Raw genomic sequence first — 18,777 nt, forward strand, 5'->3', positions numbered from 1 at the left:
CGTGGCGTCGGCGCCGGTTCAAGTCGGACAAAATTTCTAACCGGCATGCACTGCTTCAAGTCAGCCGCCGATCGGTTTGCGCGGCGCCGCATGAAGTCGAACGCACCTAATATGAACGCAGTCCAGCGGGGGCAGGGGGAGGGGGGGGCAATCAAACTCTGGTTTGGACCAGGCAAGCGAACCAAGTGTGAAAGCACCCTTAATTATACATGCAGACAGTCATATGAGGAGTTTTAAACATTCAGAGAACACATTTTATTTTTAAACATGAAAAATTTACCCCATAGTGACCTCATAGCTGGCCATATATATATATATATATATATATATATATATGTGTGTGTGGTTTTAATTATGTTTTTATCAGCCAATTAGATTAGAGGAGAATATGCAGTAAATATTTAACTAAAACTGCATTTAGCTAGAACTTTATTTTTCTCGAAATTATATATCTTTATATATGAGAAGCAGCAACAGATTACATTCATGGTAAAAACAAAAAACAATAGACATTGTGGAAGATTTAAGAACGCGAGTTACGCTTCTCCATTGGTCGTTTCATTAACATGCACACGTGGGCGTGACTTCCGTATACGTCATTACGTCGGACATCAATGAGAAATTGCTATTGAAATAATCAGGTGAACAGGAATAATTCTAATAATCCACCATAGTCATGTTAAACGAGATTGGCTATGCCTTTCCTGCTGGCGATGAAAGCGATGGGAGTAACGACGAGTGGGATATTGGGTATTCTGATAATAACAAAAAAACTGAGGTAACGTAAAAGAAAAGGTTCTTTCCCACGTCCAACACTCGTCTCGCCCCATGTGGTATATTTTAGCTAGCATTCGGCCGTTTAGTTTAAGATAGTTATGGACACAAATTATTTGTACGATTAAACAGCAACCTTTTTTCATCTTGCTGGCAGTTTCCTGAAGCACATCTGAATGGAGAAGATAAAGTATCCAACTTGAAAAGGGCCATTTCTGCACGGAATGTCGACCTGGTACGCGAACTCTTAGACAGTGGTAAGTGCTTGTATTCATAGCTTTTATTTGGCCGACACAAGTCATACATTTATATTTAAAAAATGTCTCTCATGGTTATCTATCAGGTCTGGACGTGGAGACACGGCTCGGCTTTGGCTGGACTCCTCTCATGTGCGCTGTCCATGTGGCCCACTATGAGCTTGCTGAACTGCTGCTGGATCATGGTGCAAGTGCAAACTTCAGCAAAGGTAAATGGAGACAAAAGTGTCAAAAGATACTCATAATTCTATTGATTTGTGTATCAGAGCTTCATATCGAAAGAAGAAATGGGGTATTAAGATATTTCTGCATGTATTGTCACCTTTACTTTTGGCTTTAAAGGAGTATTTTTAGTAATTATATCCTCCTTAAAAACATAGCTCTCACATGAGATAAGAGGCTTGTCCTAATACCCACAGTTGCGTGACGTAATTTTCCAATATTTTCAAGGGTTGTAAAGTTTTTGCAGAGCTTTATTTACACATTTAAATGCTTTGTATTTTAAACTCCCAAATGTCTGACAAAACAATTCAATTGTGAAGCCTTAATTTTAATTGTGAAATGATAAAAAGCAATTGCAGACATTTTACAAAATACACATACTAATCTCTGCACCAATAAAATGTGCAACACATTTTCTGTTTATTTTTTACCACCGAATTATATATAATGTATAATTAAATGAAAAAGCATTTCTCAGTCTTGTGATTTTGGGACACATGAGCTCCTGAGCATGATGAATGATGGGATACGCTTAGCCTCAAATGCTCAAACCGCTATGAAGCGATATTAGGGATAGTGTGGATTTAGCATGTGGTAAGGGCACTGAGCACTGACCTGGGACAGTCTTGTACACCTACTTCCTATCACATGCAAATGGCCAAGACCGCAAGTGTGGGTTTTTGAGACAGGCCATTTTTCTGTTATTGGGCACTTTTGCTTACAGAATAAAAGAGAAAATATTCAGTGCACCCTTAAGAATTTGAAGTTAAAGGTCGAGTTTGACTAGGTAAGAGCAGGTGCTGTCAATCTGACGTTGCACTACATGGCCTTCCTGTGACTCTTCTGGGTTTTTATAGGAGAGGATGGGGTTTTGCATCAGCCCAATGATATCAGATCAAAAAAGCATGGCTAGACTTAATCCTTCAGGGGGAATAGTTTGGTTTTCATTAATACGGTCAACATTGAAGTAGGTTACATTCTTTTGATTTCAACCCACGTGCTAGAGAGGATGGAAACCAATTAGAGTTTGCCTTAGTGTCCTTCATCTGCCATTACTTAAATGTTTGTGACGCACATGCCGAGCTATTGTAACATGTAATTAATCTGCTGGTGTGTTTTTGGTTTACACGTTGGCTCTCTTAATTTTTTTTTCAAAATTGAATGCATCTGTTGGTCACGGTCAAATGTCGGCACATGAGCAACTTGAAGTGATGCAGACACTTCCACTGTGTCCATTGAGAAGAGTTCCAGAGGGGGTCTCGAGCAACTGAAGCTGTGGGTTTAGACAGGAAATAATTAAATGTGAATGCAGCTGCCACTTCCTGGTCTGTGTTCCGCACAGAAGGGGAAGAATGTAGAAGTGATTGATAATGGCGGTATACAGAGCGTGGTGCTGGCGTCATTGCATTGGCCCAACACTGGAGCTTTATTTATTTTCCTGCTCCACCGCAGACACAACTAAACTGTGTCTGCATCCTAGTCCCAAGCAAGACCTGCTCCTGCAGTCTAAACGCAGCTATCATCACAACACACAAACCCCTAACATAGATGTGTCTCCTTTCTGCATCAACACAACACTGAGACTGCTCCCGGTCGGATACGTGCCTGAAGCACTAGCAGTGTCCAACAACATTAGGCCATATGAGACTCACGTGAAGTATGTACAAGCATGTGTATCCTGTGGTTTGAGCAGTACCACTGCAGAACTTTTTTGTGAATTATAATTTGATTATGAAGTGGTATGTCTGTTTTTCCCTAACTTCCTTACATAGACCACTATACAGTTCTGATGGCTGCTTGCACAGCAGCGTCTGCCACAGAAGAGATGATCTCCAGGTGTGTGGCTCTGCTGCTCAGTCGCAAATCTGACCCGAATGTCTGCAACAGGTAAGAAAGTCACTTTGCAAGAAATTAAATCTTACAGTCTTTATTTCTTTATAGAATCTGGCTTCTATCTGCTTGTTAAGTCGTGACGTAAGGAATACAGTTTTCGCGTCCAAGTCTCTACTCGTTTCATTTGAGATTACTAACTCAACAGCCGTTTATGAGCACTGTTTATTCATAACACAGATTTAATCTAAGCTTTCAAAAACTCACAGTGTACACTACAGTCTCGGGGTTCACGACGTCCTGGACACCAATATTTTATAAAAGATGAATCACTGTATTGGGATAAAGGGGAGTGTATATTAGCACCATTTGTTGTTTGCTTTTGGCATCTGATTGAGCATTTGGACCTGAAAACGGTGACGTGTGATGTCAGACTTGATTTAAGTAGATAGTTTGTTCTTTGGCATTTCTGAAAAATATTGTTGTTGACTACAGTGATTTCTCAGGCCATTTGCCTCAGTGCTTGTCAGTTTCATGCATTGATCTACTGGAATTAAAGGTGCACTGCACATAGTCCTGTCACGATAACAACTTTTTGTTGTGCAATATATTGTCCCAGAAATAATTGCGATAAGCGATATTATTGTAATTTTAAAGACCATTTTATGCCACTGAATATATAACCATAATATAACAGCATAATAATGCAGGAAGGCCTACACACTTCCAAATAACAACACACTTTTAATTTTTAAGAATATTTAGATCATGGAAATTAAGTATAAAAATATTAGATACCTTAAAAAACTTGAGTAAATAGTAAATAAACTTTTTCTTATAAAAAGTGCAAAGTAACAAGTAGAAAAAAAGAAAAATGCACAAAGAGATTTTTCCATCTACAGATTTTTTCCTGTCCTTCTTTTCTCTGTAAATTAAGGGTGCACACTATTGCTGAAAAACACAATCACTACTTATCAGTCAGATGTCCGTATGCACAAAGACACAGATCCCTAAACAAGGCCATATCTGCAGATGAAACTCTTTTTGTAGAAGCATTTTTTAAATTTGAACTAGCACCTCATGACTACACGTTATGTACGAGAAGCTGCAAAAGACACGGGCGCATGTGGAATGTACAAAACATGGTGACATTATAAGTAAATATAATGGGCGATATATTGCGTCACCAAAAATTATTGAGGTCATGTACATATATTGCGCGATAAGTCGATATATTGATTATTGCGACAGGCCTAACTGCACACAATGTTTTTTTCCTGATACGGCAGTCAGTTTGGGCTTTTATTTTTTTTATGTAGCAGCGCAATCATACAAAAGTTTTCAGTTACAGATGGCATTGTAACTTATTTATTCCTTGAGTAAATATGTCCAGTAACAGGGGTTACCGAAAATCAAAAGCATTCGGCTGGGCCTCATAATGGGATCTGCTCCATGTAAAATAGCTTTTATTGGCCTACGTGTATTATTGATTATGCATCTCCTGTTAGTGTGCTTGAAAGAAATATGCAGGAATTTAGTGCAATGGTTCTCAACAAGTGGGCCAGAGCCCGCTAGAGGACCTCGGCTTATCCATATCCTGTAAATCATGAATGACTGGAAAAGTCATGGGGCTGAATATTGTTGTGGACAATGAGGGGCCTTTAGTGAACAGTTTAGTTCAGGCATGGGCTTGGGTGTGCACTTGTTCAGCAAACAAGGTAACCTACACATGTGTTTCATCCAATAATGGTATCATTAGTTCAACAAAACACTTGTAAGGGAGGAGAGTTTGATGATTTACTTTGCATAGGGGCGAGAGTGAGGAATGCATGCAGTGTTATCGTTCAAAGTACAATCAGAGCAGCAAAGGAATGGTTCGCAATCAGCTTTCTCCCCGGAAGAGTCCGTTTGCAAGCCTCCATGCGACACATATAGTAAACGCAAATGTTGTTCACTTTGCTGTGCATAACAGCACCAGATTAATAAAAAAAAAACACAACATATTCACCCGCATTCTGTTTTCTATCATGCGTTGTGCAAGTTTGTGATGTAAGTTGAATGCGAATTCACCAGGGTTCAATAGAATCAAGTAAATGTGAAACCTGACCAACACTACAGGGGGCACTGGGAACAGCCAGACTTGGACCGCAGCAAACGTGTCTAGTGTATAAAATGAGTTATCCATTTTTAAAAGACCTTACTGTAGACCTTCATCCTTCATCTCATCCGCATGCATCCAGGTCTAACACTGGATAGTCACAAGCACTGTCTAGCCCTGTTGATTGAGAGTATGTGAAAAAATTCTCCCAGCAGCTACAAAACATTAACACTGGCCGGACAGTGTTTCAAACAAGTCTTCCTAACAGCTCTGTTCGGGAGGTGATGTGTACTCAATAGTGTATTGACTGAGGCATTTTTCAGGGCAGCCTCCAGCTGCTTATCATCTGCCACCCAAACTGCTCGCATGATCTGGAGTGTCAGCAAGCATGTTGTTCACTTGGCTAGTGAGAAAGTGATTGTGTCCTATCCAGACAAAATATTTAAAGATCGGTAACAAGGAACAGGGAGATGCTGGCAAGCGATGGGCCTGTCAAACCTTCATCCTCTTCCTCTGCCCTCTCAGTGCTCCACTCATAACCTACAAACTGCAGCAGCTGCATTTCCCTAAATCTTTTTGTTAACAAATACAGTATGCTTAGACTAAGCCAGACATCATTTGGGAAGATGGTCTGTTTCAGATTAGTTGAGATTCATTATTTGAAAATTGCTGAGACGAAAATTTTACATTTGGTTTCCATTCTCTTTCACATGTGAAATCACAGGCCTATAATAAATGTTGAAATGCCTCATTATGATTATATAATTTAATCAATTGTATAATTATAAGAAATGAATGGGACTGCACAATTAATCAAAATAAAACTGAAATCTCAATATTTCATAGTGCATTTATCAAATCAAAGGTTGCTATTTAAATAATTACACAGTCTGTTGCACATAGTGAAGCGCAGCCATGTGTTCATTTACATGCATTCATGTATTTTACAACATTTCACTAGTATTCTGCCAAAATAAAAGCTCAAGGATTGAAAATGTTAAAAGTTGAGAGTTTGAGTGTTTGAAAGTGAAAAATTTGTATTGTAACTTCTAATGTAAAATTTTTGCGTCATTTATTCATTTTTATTTTACTGTACAATTCTAATCAACAGTAATATAGTTCTGTCTTGATTTTTTTTTAGAGGTCAAACTAATAATAATTATAAATGATGAAAATAGTTGTAATAAATAAAATAACAGCAATATAAGCTTTCTTTGGAGGTACTTTAAATAATTTACATTTGATATATTTTATAATATTTTTTTACCTATATTTATTCTGCAGAACTCACAAAAAAGATATTTGAAGAATGTTTCAACCGTTTTTGTCCATACAATAAAAGTCATTGGGGTCCAACACAACAGTGGACTCATTTTATGGAGCAAAAATAAATAAATAATAATAAATAATGATGGTGATAATATTTGTAATAAATAAAATAATAGCAATATATTTTTTCCAAGTTGTGCAGCCCTATATACAAATAAAATATAAACAACAAGAGGACCAGCATATGACTATATATAAAATATAAACAATAAGAATATACAGTATTTTATCTGTTTACTTGCATGTCATGTGACTATTTACCAACATCAGGGAAGCGGAAACATGCAAATGTGTTGTTAAATTATTGAAATATTTAACTTTCTTATAAAGGTACTTTAAATATTTTACATTTAAGGGGTTCGGCTGTGGGGTTGGTTTTGTCCATACAATAAAAGTCATTGGGGTCCAAAACAACAACAACAACAAAAATAGTCTTTTGAGTGTCACAGAAGGAAGCCACATTGCAGGCATTGAGATGTTATGAATTGCAGACATTTTGACATAAAAATGTTTCAGGCTTTAATTGTAGTGAGAACTCAATCCAGACGTCACTGGGCCCAGTGACCTTACAGAAAGCATGTTTTGCTGAGCATGCAAGTCTTCTGCAACTGCCTCTTCCGTTCTTTCATGTAGTTGCAGGAATTTAGTGCAATGGTTCTCAACAAGTGGGCCAGAGCCCGCTAGAGGACCTCGGCAACTTCCAAGAGTGCCTCAAGATGACTTAAGATAGCCTAGTTGAAAATAAGCCAAAACAACTAAAAATCAAGTTCCTTTTTTTTTAATCAACCCCTGACAACTGTCTTTAGTTGTTGTAGTTGTTTTTCTTTAATAAGAAAAAAAAAATCTGTATATATGCGGTAGCCTTATTTAAAAGTCTAATGTCTAGACCTAGAAAGGTCATATAAAAAATTATTGAAATATTTAACTTTCTTATAAAGGTACTTTAAATATTTTACATTTAAGGGGTTCGGCTGTGGGGTTGGTTTTGTCCATACAATAAAAGTCATTGGGGTCCAAAACAACAACAACAACAAAAATAGTCTTTTGAGTGTCACAGAAGGAAGCCACATTGCAGGCATTGAGATGTTATGAATTGCAGACATTTTGACATAAAAATGTTTCAGGCTTTAATTGTAGTGAGAACTCAATCCAGACGTCACTGGGCCCAGTGACCTTACAGAAAGCATGTTTTGCTGAGCATGCAAGTCTTCTGCAACTGCCTCTTCCGTTCTTTCATGTAGTTTATTTGATGATGTGCCCAGTGAGGCTTTTGAGCAGCCATGCTGACAAGCATATGTTATTCCAAATTATTCTGATTTCAAACATCAGTTTAGTTATTGTGTTGCATTTATAGCAGCTTCTTACTACTCCCATTGATGTAAATACATGAAAGTTATAGTTTTACCCATAGGATAAATCCTGTTTACAGCAATTATGATCTTGTTTTATTGATTCAATAAGCTTTCTTATTCCTCCTGTGGTTTTCGTGGACTGACAGCCTGGGAAAATGCGTTTAAGTCTGCACACATTTGTCACAAATACAGTCTCTGAAGGGGAAATGCGTAGATAGCGAGGAGATAATGTCAAGATGAACAATGATGGTGCCCTTGCTCACCTGTGCCTGATGTTGTTGAGTTAAGTTCACCACCGTCACATTCTCTGGGAAATGCCAGCCAGGTTGATTGATAGCCTCAGGATTTTCCTATAGATTTAAGGTGTGATGTTTGACACTGTGATCTGTAGATAAAACTGTATATTTACGACAGTGACACAAGCACTGAATGCAGATGACTAGAAAGTTTTTTTTTTTTTTTTTTTTACAGGTAATAGATTGTCCTAAGTAAGGTGTAAAATGTTTTTGTCTTTGTTTACTTTGGCGCAGTAGTACTCTTTATGGTGATTTGATTATTCTGAATGGAGTTTCATTTAAGGGTGATTTACAAACAGGGGCATCAGAATCAGAATCAGAATCAGAATGAGCTTTATTGCCAGGTATGTTTACACATACGAGGAATTTGTTTTCGTGACCATGAACCTGTGTTTATGAAGGAACTTCTATGTTATGTTTTAGTAGCTGTAACTGTAAGATGTGTTAGCCTAGAGGTACAGTTTTTGTTTATCATACGAAATGATTTAAAATTGCTATTGAATACAATATATACTGTAGTTATTTTTGTAATAAACCAAGATACATGATTAAGCCCCTTCAACTTCGGAGAAATACAGGGCAGGCAGACACACGTGTAGCATAAGGACGAACAATACCGGACAAAGAACTTCGACAGGGACACGGGGAAGGCCTCCAGGGTGGATCAGGCAGTCCGAGGAGCCATGGCGGATCAGGGGACTCGGGAGGCCATGGCGGATCGGGCAGTTCAGGGGGCCATGGCGGAGCAGGCAGTTCAGGAGGCCATGGCGGAGCAGGCAGTTCAGGAGGCCATGGCGGAGCAGGCAGTTCAGGAGGCCATGGCGGAGCAGGCAGACTAGGAAGCCATGGTGGAGCAGGCAGACTAGAATCAGGCAGTTCGGGGCGCCATGGCGGAGCAGGCAGACTAGTGCCTTGTCCAAATACCCACCCTTGTGGTCTTTGCACTTGACTACTTATATGACGTATTTCCTGTATTTGGCCCAAGTGTTCAAGTGAGCATGAAGACCACAAGTGTGTGTACAACTTTTCATTACCTGATGGGACACACTTATAGTGTTGTAAAAACGCAAATTGTTTACAGAGTTTTATTATTATTTTCAATACTTTGCATTTTAAAATCAACTTCTAAATGTCTGTTCAGTAGTCCCTATAGATGACAATTTAATTAAGTTATAAAAAGCAGTTGCAAATGTTGTACAAAAATAAAATCTTTGCAGCAATAAAATGTGTAGCACTTTGTTTTACTACCAAATTATATGTAATATCTTATTATTATTCATATTTAACTTGCATTGGAAAGGTTTCCGTGACCTCTCGCGTGATCTTGGCAAAAAGTCTCACGATTTATTTCCAGAACATGATGCATGATGGGATACACTAACCCTCGAATAGTGCTCCGGAGTGGTATTCGAGATGGTGTGGGTTTAGTTTGCGTTAAGGGCACTGCGCTTTGGTATTTTTAAGACCTGGGACAGTCTTGCGCACTTACTTCCTGTCGCGTGCACGTGCTCTCAAGTGGCCAAGACCGCAAGTGTGGGTATTTGGACAAGGGGTAGGAAGCCATGGCGGAGCAGGCAGACTAGGAAGCCATGGCGGAGCAGGCAGGGGCGTGTCCAGGATTTTATACTTGGGGTGGCAAAGAGGGGGAAAGAGCAGAATGAGGGGTGGCAACTATAGATCATTGTTTGTACTCCCCATATATTCTGTATATTCAACACCAGTGTTGGGGAGTAACTAATTACATGTAACGGAATTACGTAATTTAATTACAAAATAAATGTAAGTGCAATCTGTTACAGTTACTGAGAAAAAAAAGTGTAATTAAATTAGCCTACAGTTACTTATGAAAATGTTAACAATGTTCAGGAGGCCATGGAGGTGCCGGCCATTCTGGAGGCCATGGACTATATTTAATCATGTTAAATATAAATGTGGCAGAGAACAAAACCCCATATATGTGTGATTTATTGCCATCAGCATGATCACAGTAACATCTGGCAGTTCTGTTGTGTCTTTTTTGTGCCCTTGCTCAGGAGCAGTATGACGTGTTTGATGCTGGCAGCCAGAGACGGCTATTGTCAGGTGATTAATTTGCTGGTTTCACACGGAGCGGAGCTGAACTTTCAGAATGATAATGGACTTACGGTAAGATCATCAATAAAGGCTATAGAAATAATTAACTTTCTCTATATGAGTTGTTTTTAACCTGCATTTTATCATATTCATTGTCCATTTGTGTCTATTATATAATATAATTTTTTTTTTAAAGAAAAGATTTATTTTGGGCATTTTTGCCTTTATTACGATAGGGCAGATCAGAACTGTCAGGAAGTGAAGTGGGAGAGAGATAGGGGGTTGGGATCGGGAAAGGTCCTCGAGTCGGGATTCAAACTCGGGACACCTGTAGCGCAACAGCGCAGTATGTCAGTGTGCTGCCCACAAGGCTATCTGTGCTGACTATCTGTTATTATTGCATTCTCCCCTGTATTACACTTTAATATTGTTCTGATGGAGCAGGCCCTCATAATAGCAGTGCAGTATGGACGTGAAGCGGCTGTGTTGAAACTGCTTCAACTAGGAGCGGATAAGTTCATCAAAACCAAAACGGGGAAGACAGCAGCTGACATGGCCAAAGTGTTCAATTACCCTGAGGTAGATCTCCAATGTCAGAAATCATAGAAATGTTTTCTTTAGACTACAGTTAAAAAAAAATGTTGCTTTTGGTTTTGAGAATGAGAAATATTCAAATCATTGCTCTTTTCAGATGTCCGGGATCCTTGATTCTACAGATCTCTCTACTGTAAATGGCAGTGCACCCTCCAAAGCTGAGGCGCTGTATAAATTTCTCAGTCAAAACCCTGATCCTTCCTCTGCCTGCAAAGAGAGGTGAGCCTCTGTGTCTGTGACTTGGCTTGTATCGCCCTCTAGTGGTGAATGAAAATGAAACGAAATGCTTTTTTGAAAGACATTTTAGTGTTACAGAAGATTTATTTTTCAAATAAGTGCTGCTCATTTGAACTTTCTATTCATCAGAAAATCAATGTTTTCGACAGTGATTTGAAGAAATGTTTCTTGAGCACCAAATCAGCATTTTAGAATGATTTCTGAAGGATCATATGACACTAAATGGCTGGTGAAAATTCAGCTTTGCCATGACAGGAATAATTTACGTTTTAAAATATATTGAAAAAGAAAATATATTGTATTAAATTGTAATATTTCACAACTTTACTGTATTTTTAATCAAATAAGTGCAGCCTTGATCAGTATAAGATACTACTTTTAAAAAATCATTAAAATCCCAAACTTTTGAGCGAGATATGTAATTAAATATACACAGTATACACATATATAGATAGGTAGCAGAAGATCATAAGTCATATGCTGGTCCTCACTATAAACTATATTTAATCATTTTACAAATCAACATAAAAGCAGCTGGGCTCAGATGTCAGTATTGTAAATGTGGGTTCATTCTTTTGTTTGACCTTACAGTTCCTCCAAGCTGAGTGATATTGAACTTCTGCTGCATGGTCTGAATCTGGATCATCTCTCAGACATCATGGTGGTGAGCCAGTCGATTTATTTTACCGTTACGCTAAATAAATGTTTATTGTAATGCACTTACAATATAAATATATGGGGCCAGTGTTCCAGAAGTGTTAAGCTTATATTTTTGTTAATATGTTTACATTAATTATTTATTAAAATGTTTATTAGCTGATCTCTGAAATTGTTTAAATTGTCCGTTGCGAGTAGTTTTTTTAGATTAATTAACTTATGGTTGTGTGTTACCGGCACAATTCCTGTAGATTAAGTTTGTTTTTAACATTTTTTCATGTGCAATACTGTGTGATTGCCCCATAGACTTTCGTTGTAAATAAATTGCAATGTTGATTATCTATGTTGATTTTCTGAGGTAATAACTATTGTCTCTATTGAATATTCCTTCTCTCGTGTCAACTGTCTTTTTTTTTTTTATTGGCAGGAAAATGATGTCACTTGGAGTGACCTGTTGATCATGGAGAAGGGGGACCTGGAAAAGGTCATTTAGATCATGCCTTTTTAATAGATGAGAATATTAAAAAAAAATTGTGCAAAACAAACATTTGTTAATGGCTAAAAATATAATGAATTGGATACTTTTTAGATATACATATTTTTAGATGTACATCTAAAAAACTACATATATGATATTATATGACTTCCATAAAATGTTGGTTTACAATAAATCAGCTCTCTTTCTCTTAGATTGGCATAACTAATCCTGAGGATCAAAAGAAGATTCTCAGCACCATGGAGCAGATGCACCTTGATAAAGTAGATCTGGACACCCTGAAGCCTCTTAATAACATAGACAGCGGGTAAAGCTCATTTAGCTCAAGCTAATCTAAACTTTATTGCATGTTTATTATGTATCTACATCAAACCTGGTAACAGTCTGTAGTGCAGTTAAAGTGCTGTAGAACTCATAGCAGGACAACAGTGTCTTGACAAGGCTTCCATGTAAGCCTGTCTTAATGGTTTAAGCTCTAGTAATGATTTGTAAGGTGAGAAATGAACTAGTGCCGTTTCTGCATGCTCCAGATTCTGACGGATGATGGCGAGTAGGCGGCGTGGTGGCCATGTTTGACTTTAAAGTCTATGCTTAATGAATCTAATCAATCAGTAATTTCTTTATTCCATGTCAGGGAGGTACAGAGAGGGCAGACGGACACACAGTAAATTGTGCAGTTAAATCCTCTTCTGATAGCTGCTCCATAAACACACATTAAAGGGATATAGAGTTACAGTGAAATTCATTGCCATAGTTGATTTTCTGTCTAATGAGATGTATGTAAACATAAGCAGTTCATAAGTTGTTTCCGGACGATAACTCTGTAGCTTTGATACTGTTATTTTTAGGGCAAAAAAACAATGTTAAACTGTTATTTTTTTGAGTGGTTGGATTATTTAAAATATATCAGCTAATTGGCAGTGTATGTGACCTGATACAAATTGATGGATCTGCTCATGGTGCCTGTTAGGACGGTGGCATTAACCTAGCACTTAGTCGTCCACAAGAGCCTATCACTCATTCAGTCATAGAAAAACTAACAAAGTGACACTCAGAGCCCATCTCTCCGTCCTGAAGGAGACAGTAACTCCACAGTGTCTGACAGTGTTTACCACAGGCTCTGACAGAGTGTTAGGAGAAGAAAACGGCTGCTTGGGGAAATGCTCTGTTAAGATAACACCATCAACATTGCGTAGTATGTGTGAGCCATTACAGGAGTTCGAAATTGTAAGTGATGGCAGAAGTACGCCAAGAATGCTGTCACCAAATTAAGTGATACCATTGGTCATTTAAGAAACATTTGCTTCAGCTTTCAATGTTTGTGACTTTAGGATAAAGAGAACTGAAGGAAATATTTAAGTAAACAATGGTTTCACTTGGTTTATACCATTTGGTGATAGATAGATAGATAGATAGATAGTTACTGTAACAACATATTTTACAACATTTTTCGGTACAATACGTTTCATTAGTTAGCTACTTTAGTTGACATGAACTAAGAATGAACAATAACTCTACAGCATTCATTCATCTTAATGTTAATTTCAGCATTTACTAATGCATTATTAAAATCACAAGTTGTGTTTGTTAACATTAGTAAATGCACTGTGAACTAACATGAACAAACAATGAACAATTGAATTTTTATTAACTAACATTAACAAAGATAAATAAATAGTGTAATAAATGTCTTGTTCATTGTTCGTTCGTGTTAGTTAATACATTAACTAATGTTAACAAATGACACCTTATTGTAAAGTGTTCCCCCTTTTTCTTACACATGGTTTATAGATTCTTACATGTTTTGTTCATCAAGATAATCTTCACAAATGAACAACTTTTTCTGAATTTTGAAGCCTAAATAGAGTCGGCAGAAGTAAAAAGCTAATCATAGGCTATAAACAAACTACATCACAGTAGTGTTGGGATGTTTGACCAAAAAATCTTTTATCACTGTTTTTTTTTTAGGATTCTGGCGGTTTGACGGTTTATCATGGTTTTTCCGTGACTCTGCCTTGATATTAATCAGAATGCATGAAACGCTTGCAGAACCACTGCATTTCAATCACTATCCAAACAAACATGCTACATATAGCATGGGCAGTTTTTGATGTAAATTTGATTATTATTTCGAAATGTATAGCAAAAACAGAAGCTTTGTGATATTTGGCTACATAAAACATCTGAACGAAACAAAAACAGCAGATGGGCTGAATGAGAGCGCAAGTTCACTCACTGACAGCTGGTGGTGCTTATGGAACAGCAGTGACACAGCGTTTCCTTGAGTACGGCTGTAAACAAAGCAGCGCTGCACTTTTAAATAGTACATATGTATTATATGGAGGTAAGATGAAAAGAAAACACCATTACATTTTTCTGAAGACAGTCAGTTCCCCTCAGAGATACATTTATATAAACCCCTCACCCCCAGGTCAATATTTAGAATTTTCTTCCTATATTTCGCGCATCATGAACAGTGAGCTTGCGTTGCCTGCTACAGTATTTTTTCCTCTTTGCATACCTCTTTAACTTCTCTGACTTCTGTTAATGGTTGCTTACTGTTAAAGAATTAGTTGTGCGGTATGAATAGTTCTAAAAGTTTTCCAACCATTAGTCAGAAGTGTATGCAGTTAACGGGGATCTTCCCTCAATTAACCACACTATGTACGTTCTTTAGGCACTTTAAAAAAAAAAAAAAATGCATACCGTTTGCGTAAACAAAACTGGTTTACCATTTGAACCGGTATATCGCCCAGCATTACATCACGGTTGCATGATTTCAGTGTCACCATCACTAATCTTCTGACAACTCTTTGACAAGTCTTTATATAAAAAAAAAAAAAAAAAAGTTAAAATAGTTCACAAAAGTGTGATTTATAAACAAAATCAGGCTGTGTGTAGAGGAGTTTACCTGTTAGGCGTGATGGCTTTTAATGTCCCTGTCTCTGACGCTTCTATTTACAATAGTTTTGTCTAGTAAAAATAGTGTGAGAGCAACAGGGTCAGCCGTTTCATCCCTCTTAGATGTTCCTATGGTCTCTTTCATGATGATGAAGGGTAATCATTTGTGAACAAATAAATTGAGGACGTTATCCGCTAGCACATTCCAGGGAATTTCTACAGCTCTCATCAATCTCCAATGTGAAATTAGTTTAATCAAACATGTTTGTAGCTTGTTGTAACTCCTGTTGTTCTCAAAGCATTCAACATTTGATTGTGGCAGCCCATCAAAATAGAATCTTAATAGAATGCTTTCTTACATAGTGTTTTGTCTTTTGACATAAGAAACATTCCACTTCACCATAACTGATACTCATGCTGCGACACATGTGAAATACTGGGTTTTGGGAGAGTTTTTCCCCGTGGAATATAAAAGCAAATTAACTCCCCCTCAGGCCACCGAGATGTAGATGAGTTTGTTTCTTCATCGAAAAACAGATTTACAGAAATTTAGCATTACATCACTTGCTCACCAATGGATCCTCTGCAGTGAATGGGTGCCGTCAGAATGAGAGTCCAAACAGCTGATAAAAACATCACAATAATCCACAAGTAATAAGAGTCCACAAGACTTCAGTCCATCAGTTAATATCTTGTGAAGCTAAAGGCTGTAAGTTTGTAAGAAACAAATCCATAAAGATGTTTTTAACTTGAACCGTTGCGTCTGGTTAAAGTCAATAATACCGCTTTCTCCAGTGAAAAATTCATCTCGCCTAAATCAGAAGAGAAATATGCAAAGATCAAGCACAGTTTACAAGCAAAAACTGGATTTTGAGGACAACGGGATGGACTGGAGAAAGCATTATTTTGGATTATGGACTTGTATTTTGGTCAGAAGTGACAGTTTAAAGTTAAAGGGGTCATATGATGCGATTTCATTTTTTCCTTTCTAATGGCTTTGTTTCTTTCAAATACGTGGCTTTTCATTTCAAAAGACCTTAATTGATGGACTGGAGTCATGTGGATTACTTGTGGATTGTGATGTTTTTATCAGCTGTTTGGACTCTCATTCTGACGGCACCCATTCACTGCAGAGGATCCATTGGAGAGCAAGCGATGTAATGCGGAATTTCTCCAAATCTTTTCTGATGAAGAAACAAACTACATCTACAACTTGAATGGCCTGAGAATGAGTATATTTTCAGCAAATTTAGATTTTTGGATGAGCTATTTCTTTAAGTTTGACGTCACAGGTCCAAGTGCTCAATGAAATCCCAAAAGCAAACAGTATACGGTGCTAATATACACTGATAGTGTGCTCTAATAATAATAATTTATTCTCTTTTAACCCTTAATTTCTCCTTAGACGGAACACACAGAATACAACTTTCAGCTTCTTCAACCAGTCTCCAATAATGGCCAGAGAGGAAAGGCCCGCAAGCGGTTTGCTGCTGTGCTTGGACTTGGAATGCTTGGAGCAGGGCTTCTATTTGTGCTGTCACAGTCAAAAAAACTTAACTATTTTTGAGGTTATGTATTGCAATGATGTATATATTTTAAGTTGTTACCTCAGTATTTTATTAATAATTGTATGTTCTAGATTTAGGTTAAGAATATATTATGATCATCCTTTTTGTGGTGCTATTCTAGACTGTTATTCAAGTAAATCTGTTAAATGTTCTTTTGGTTTTTCAGACAATGCACTTCATAAAAGTTTTCCCAAACCATGTTATCCTTCTCTTTGCTTTGTTTGTAATCACTGTTGTCAACTTCTATTACAGTGGCATCTGCCGGTCAGAGCTGGACGGCTAGCACTTTGTGTTTTGGAAATTGTGTTTTGATTTATCTGGGTGGCCCAAAAAGAAAAGTCATTGCCAGTCGCTGTCTGTGGTGCTGAAATGGCATTTCTGGGTGCAGGACCCCCTTACAACTAAATTCATGATAAAAGCTGGTTACTTGATCAGTCATGTTCAGTTTAATTGAACAATTGCTTGATACATATTCACTTTCGGGCTTGAGGGGAAAATGAAATGTAATATGGCATGTGCAAGCAGTTCCCCGAAAGCCCTGTTCTGAAAATGTTACACAAGTTCTCTATGAGCAACAAACAATGGCAGCTCCTTTTATCTCTTTAATTTCTTTTAGTTGCATGCATTTATGTAATCAAAAGGTAGGCCAAATAAAATGCATTTAAAAGAACCATTTTAATTGATATGTTCTGCTATTTGACTCTCATTGGAGAAAGATGAGACGTGAACCCGTCCTCCAAGGTGCTGTAACAATATCATATACATGTTGTTCGATATAAGTTCAAACATTTTTCACAATGTTGGAATTGCTTGTGTGAAAGGGAATGTCGAACAGTTTCTACAAGTTAAAATCTTAAAGTCTAGCAACTGAATCTTGTAGAGATCTCTGCTTTTTGGACAATTTTCCAACACTGTTCTATGTAGCCTGTTCTTATGGTTTTGCAACGTTTATGAGAACAGCAGAGTGCTCCTATAAGCTAGACAAACTTCGCCTTAGAGAAAACCTCTACAAAACTTAAATACTGTTATTATTTCTAGTTTTACACATGGCAAAATGCATTTATTTTTTTAAAGAATTCAATATATAGTGAAAGGGGTGCCAAAGGACATTTATTCAACCGATTGTGATCCCATAAAATTACAGATCCCCCCCGCCCCTGATTGTCCTGAAAGTCATTGAATAAGTTGCACACTGGTTACAAGCATGTCCTTTTCCAAGCAATCCAATTTTGAAGGACTTCGCCTACGTTTATAATAAAATAAATCAGAGCAGTTAGACTCCCCTGCTGAAAAATAACAATAGACACCATCACAAAATTTGTAATGGTTTTACTGGTTATAATGGGAATTGTATTGGTTTTAATGAAAACTGTAATGGACCCTGTGGGTCTCTACTGGTAATTGGTCACCTTCTATTGGTGGCTTGTTAAAACCAATAAATCCTAATGGAATATGAGCCCCAAAACACACAGAAAACCATTTTTAATGGTTAAATGTTGATTGTTTGTATTTGTAATGGAAACCATTAGACTTTTCTGTGACGGTTCTATTGTTTTTTTCAGCGAGGTCATCTAAACCGCATCAGACAATCTCTCTTTATTTATTTTTTTGAGGGACGGATATTTCAAAACCACTGAAAGGATTTAGAGTAGTCTTTCCTTATTGACTCGAAAAGGATGAAATTAGGCCAATTTAAATTCCATCATATTACCGATGACAAGTCTTCTCCACGCTCTCGCGACCGCGCCTTTTCGACGGAGATCACGAGAAGAATCCGGTTTTCCTAATAGCCTAATCTTGGTTCCCATCGGTAGAAAGGACCTCACAATACAAGAAAGGCGAACATATTAATACTTTCACATAAACTGGTGATCAAAGATAGAGGAAATTCTCTGCGACAATTGAACAGTTCGTGAAAAGTTCAAAAGAATGTGATAATCCAATCTCAATGCACATCATCAAGAGCAGAACATGTTTGTTGAGAAGACAGAATGAGACGTATTTGTGCTTTCAGTCAATTAAGCCTTATTTTATAGGAAAAGACCATTTCGAGACATTTTACGGAGATTAGAAATAATATTAACAATAATAAA

The 18,777-nt window shown here is 37.4% G+C and overlaps 1 protein-coding gene across 1 annotated transcript; it reads left to right on the forward strand.

Annotated features, from left to right (window-relative positions):
- Nucleotides 1–565: 565 nt before the first annotated feature.
- On the forward strand, nt 566–12,526 carry LOC107738761 (ankyrin repeat, SAM and basic leucine zipper domain-containing protein 1). Its single transcript, XM_016550605.1, has 10 exons — nt 566–778; nt 932–1,031; nt 1,118–1,240; nt 3,026–3,140; nt 10,192–10,303; nt 10,676–10,810; nt 10,923–11,044; nt 11,654–11,726; nt 12,147–12,203; nt 12,410–12,526. The coding sequence occupies exons 1-10, from the start codon at nt 677–679 to the stop codon at nt 12,524–12,526; spliced, it is 1,056 nt and encodes a 351-aa protein (XP_016406091.1). The 5' UTR covers nt 566–676.
- The last annotated feature ends 6,251 nt before the right edge of the window (nt 12,527–18,777 follow it).

Source organism: Sinocyclocheilus rhinocerous, unplaced genomic scaffold (assembly GCF_001515625.1).
Source record: "Sinocyclocheilus rhinocerous isolate Xijiao unplaced genomic scaffold, SAMN03320098_v1.1 scaffold1938, whole genome shotgun sequence".
Lineage (NCBI taxonomy): Eukaryota > Metazoa > Chordata > Actinopteri > Cypriniformes > Cyprinidae > Sinocyclocheilus > Sinocyclocheilus rhinocerous.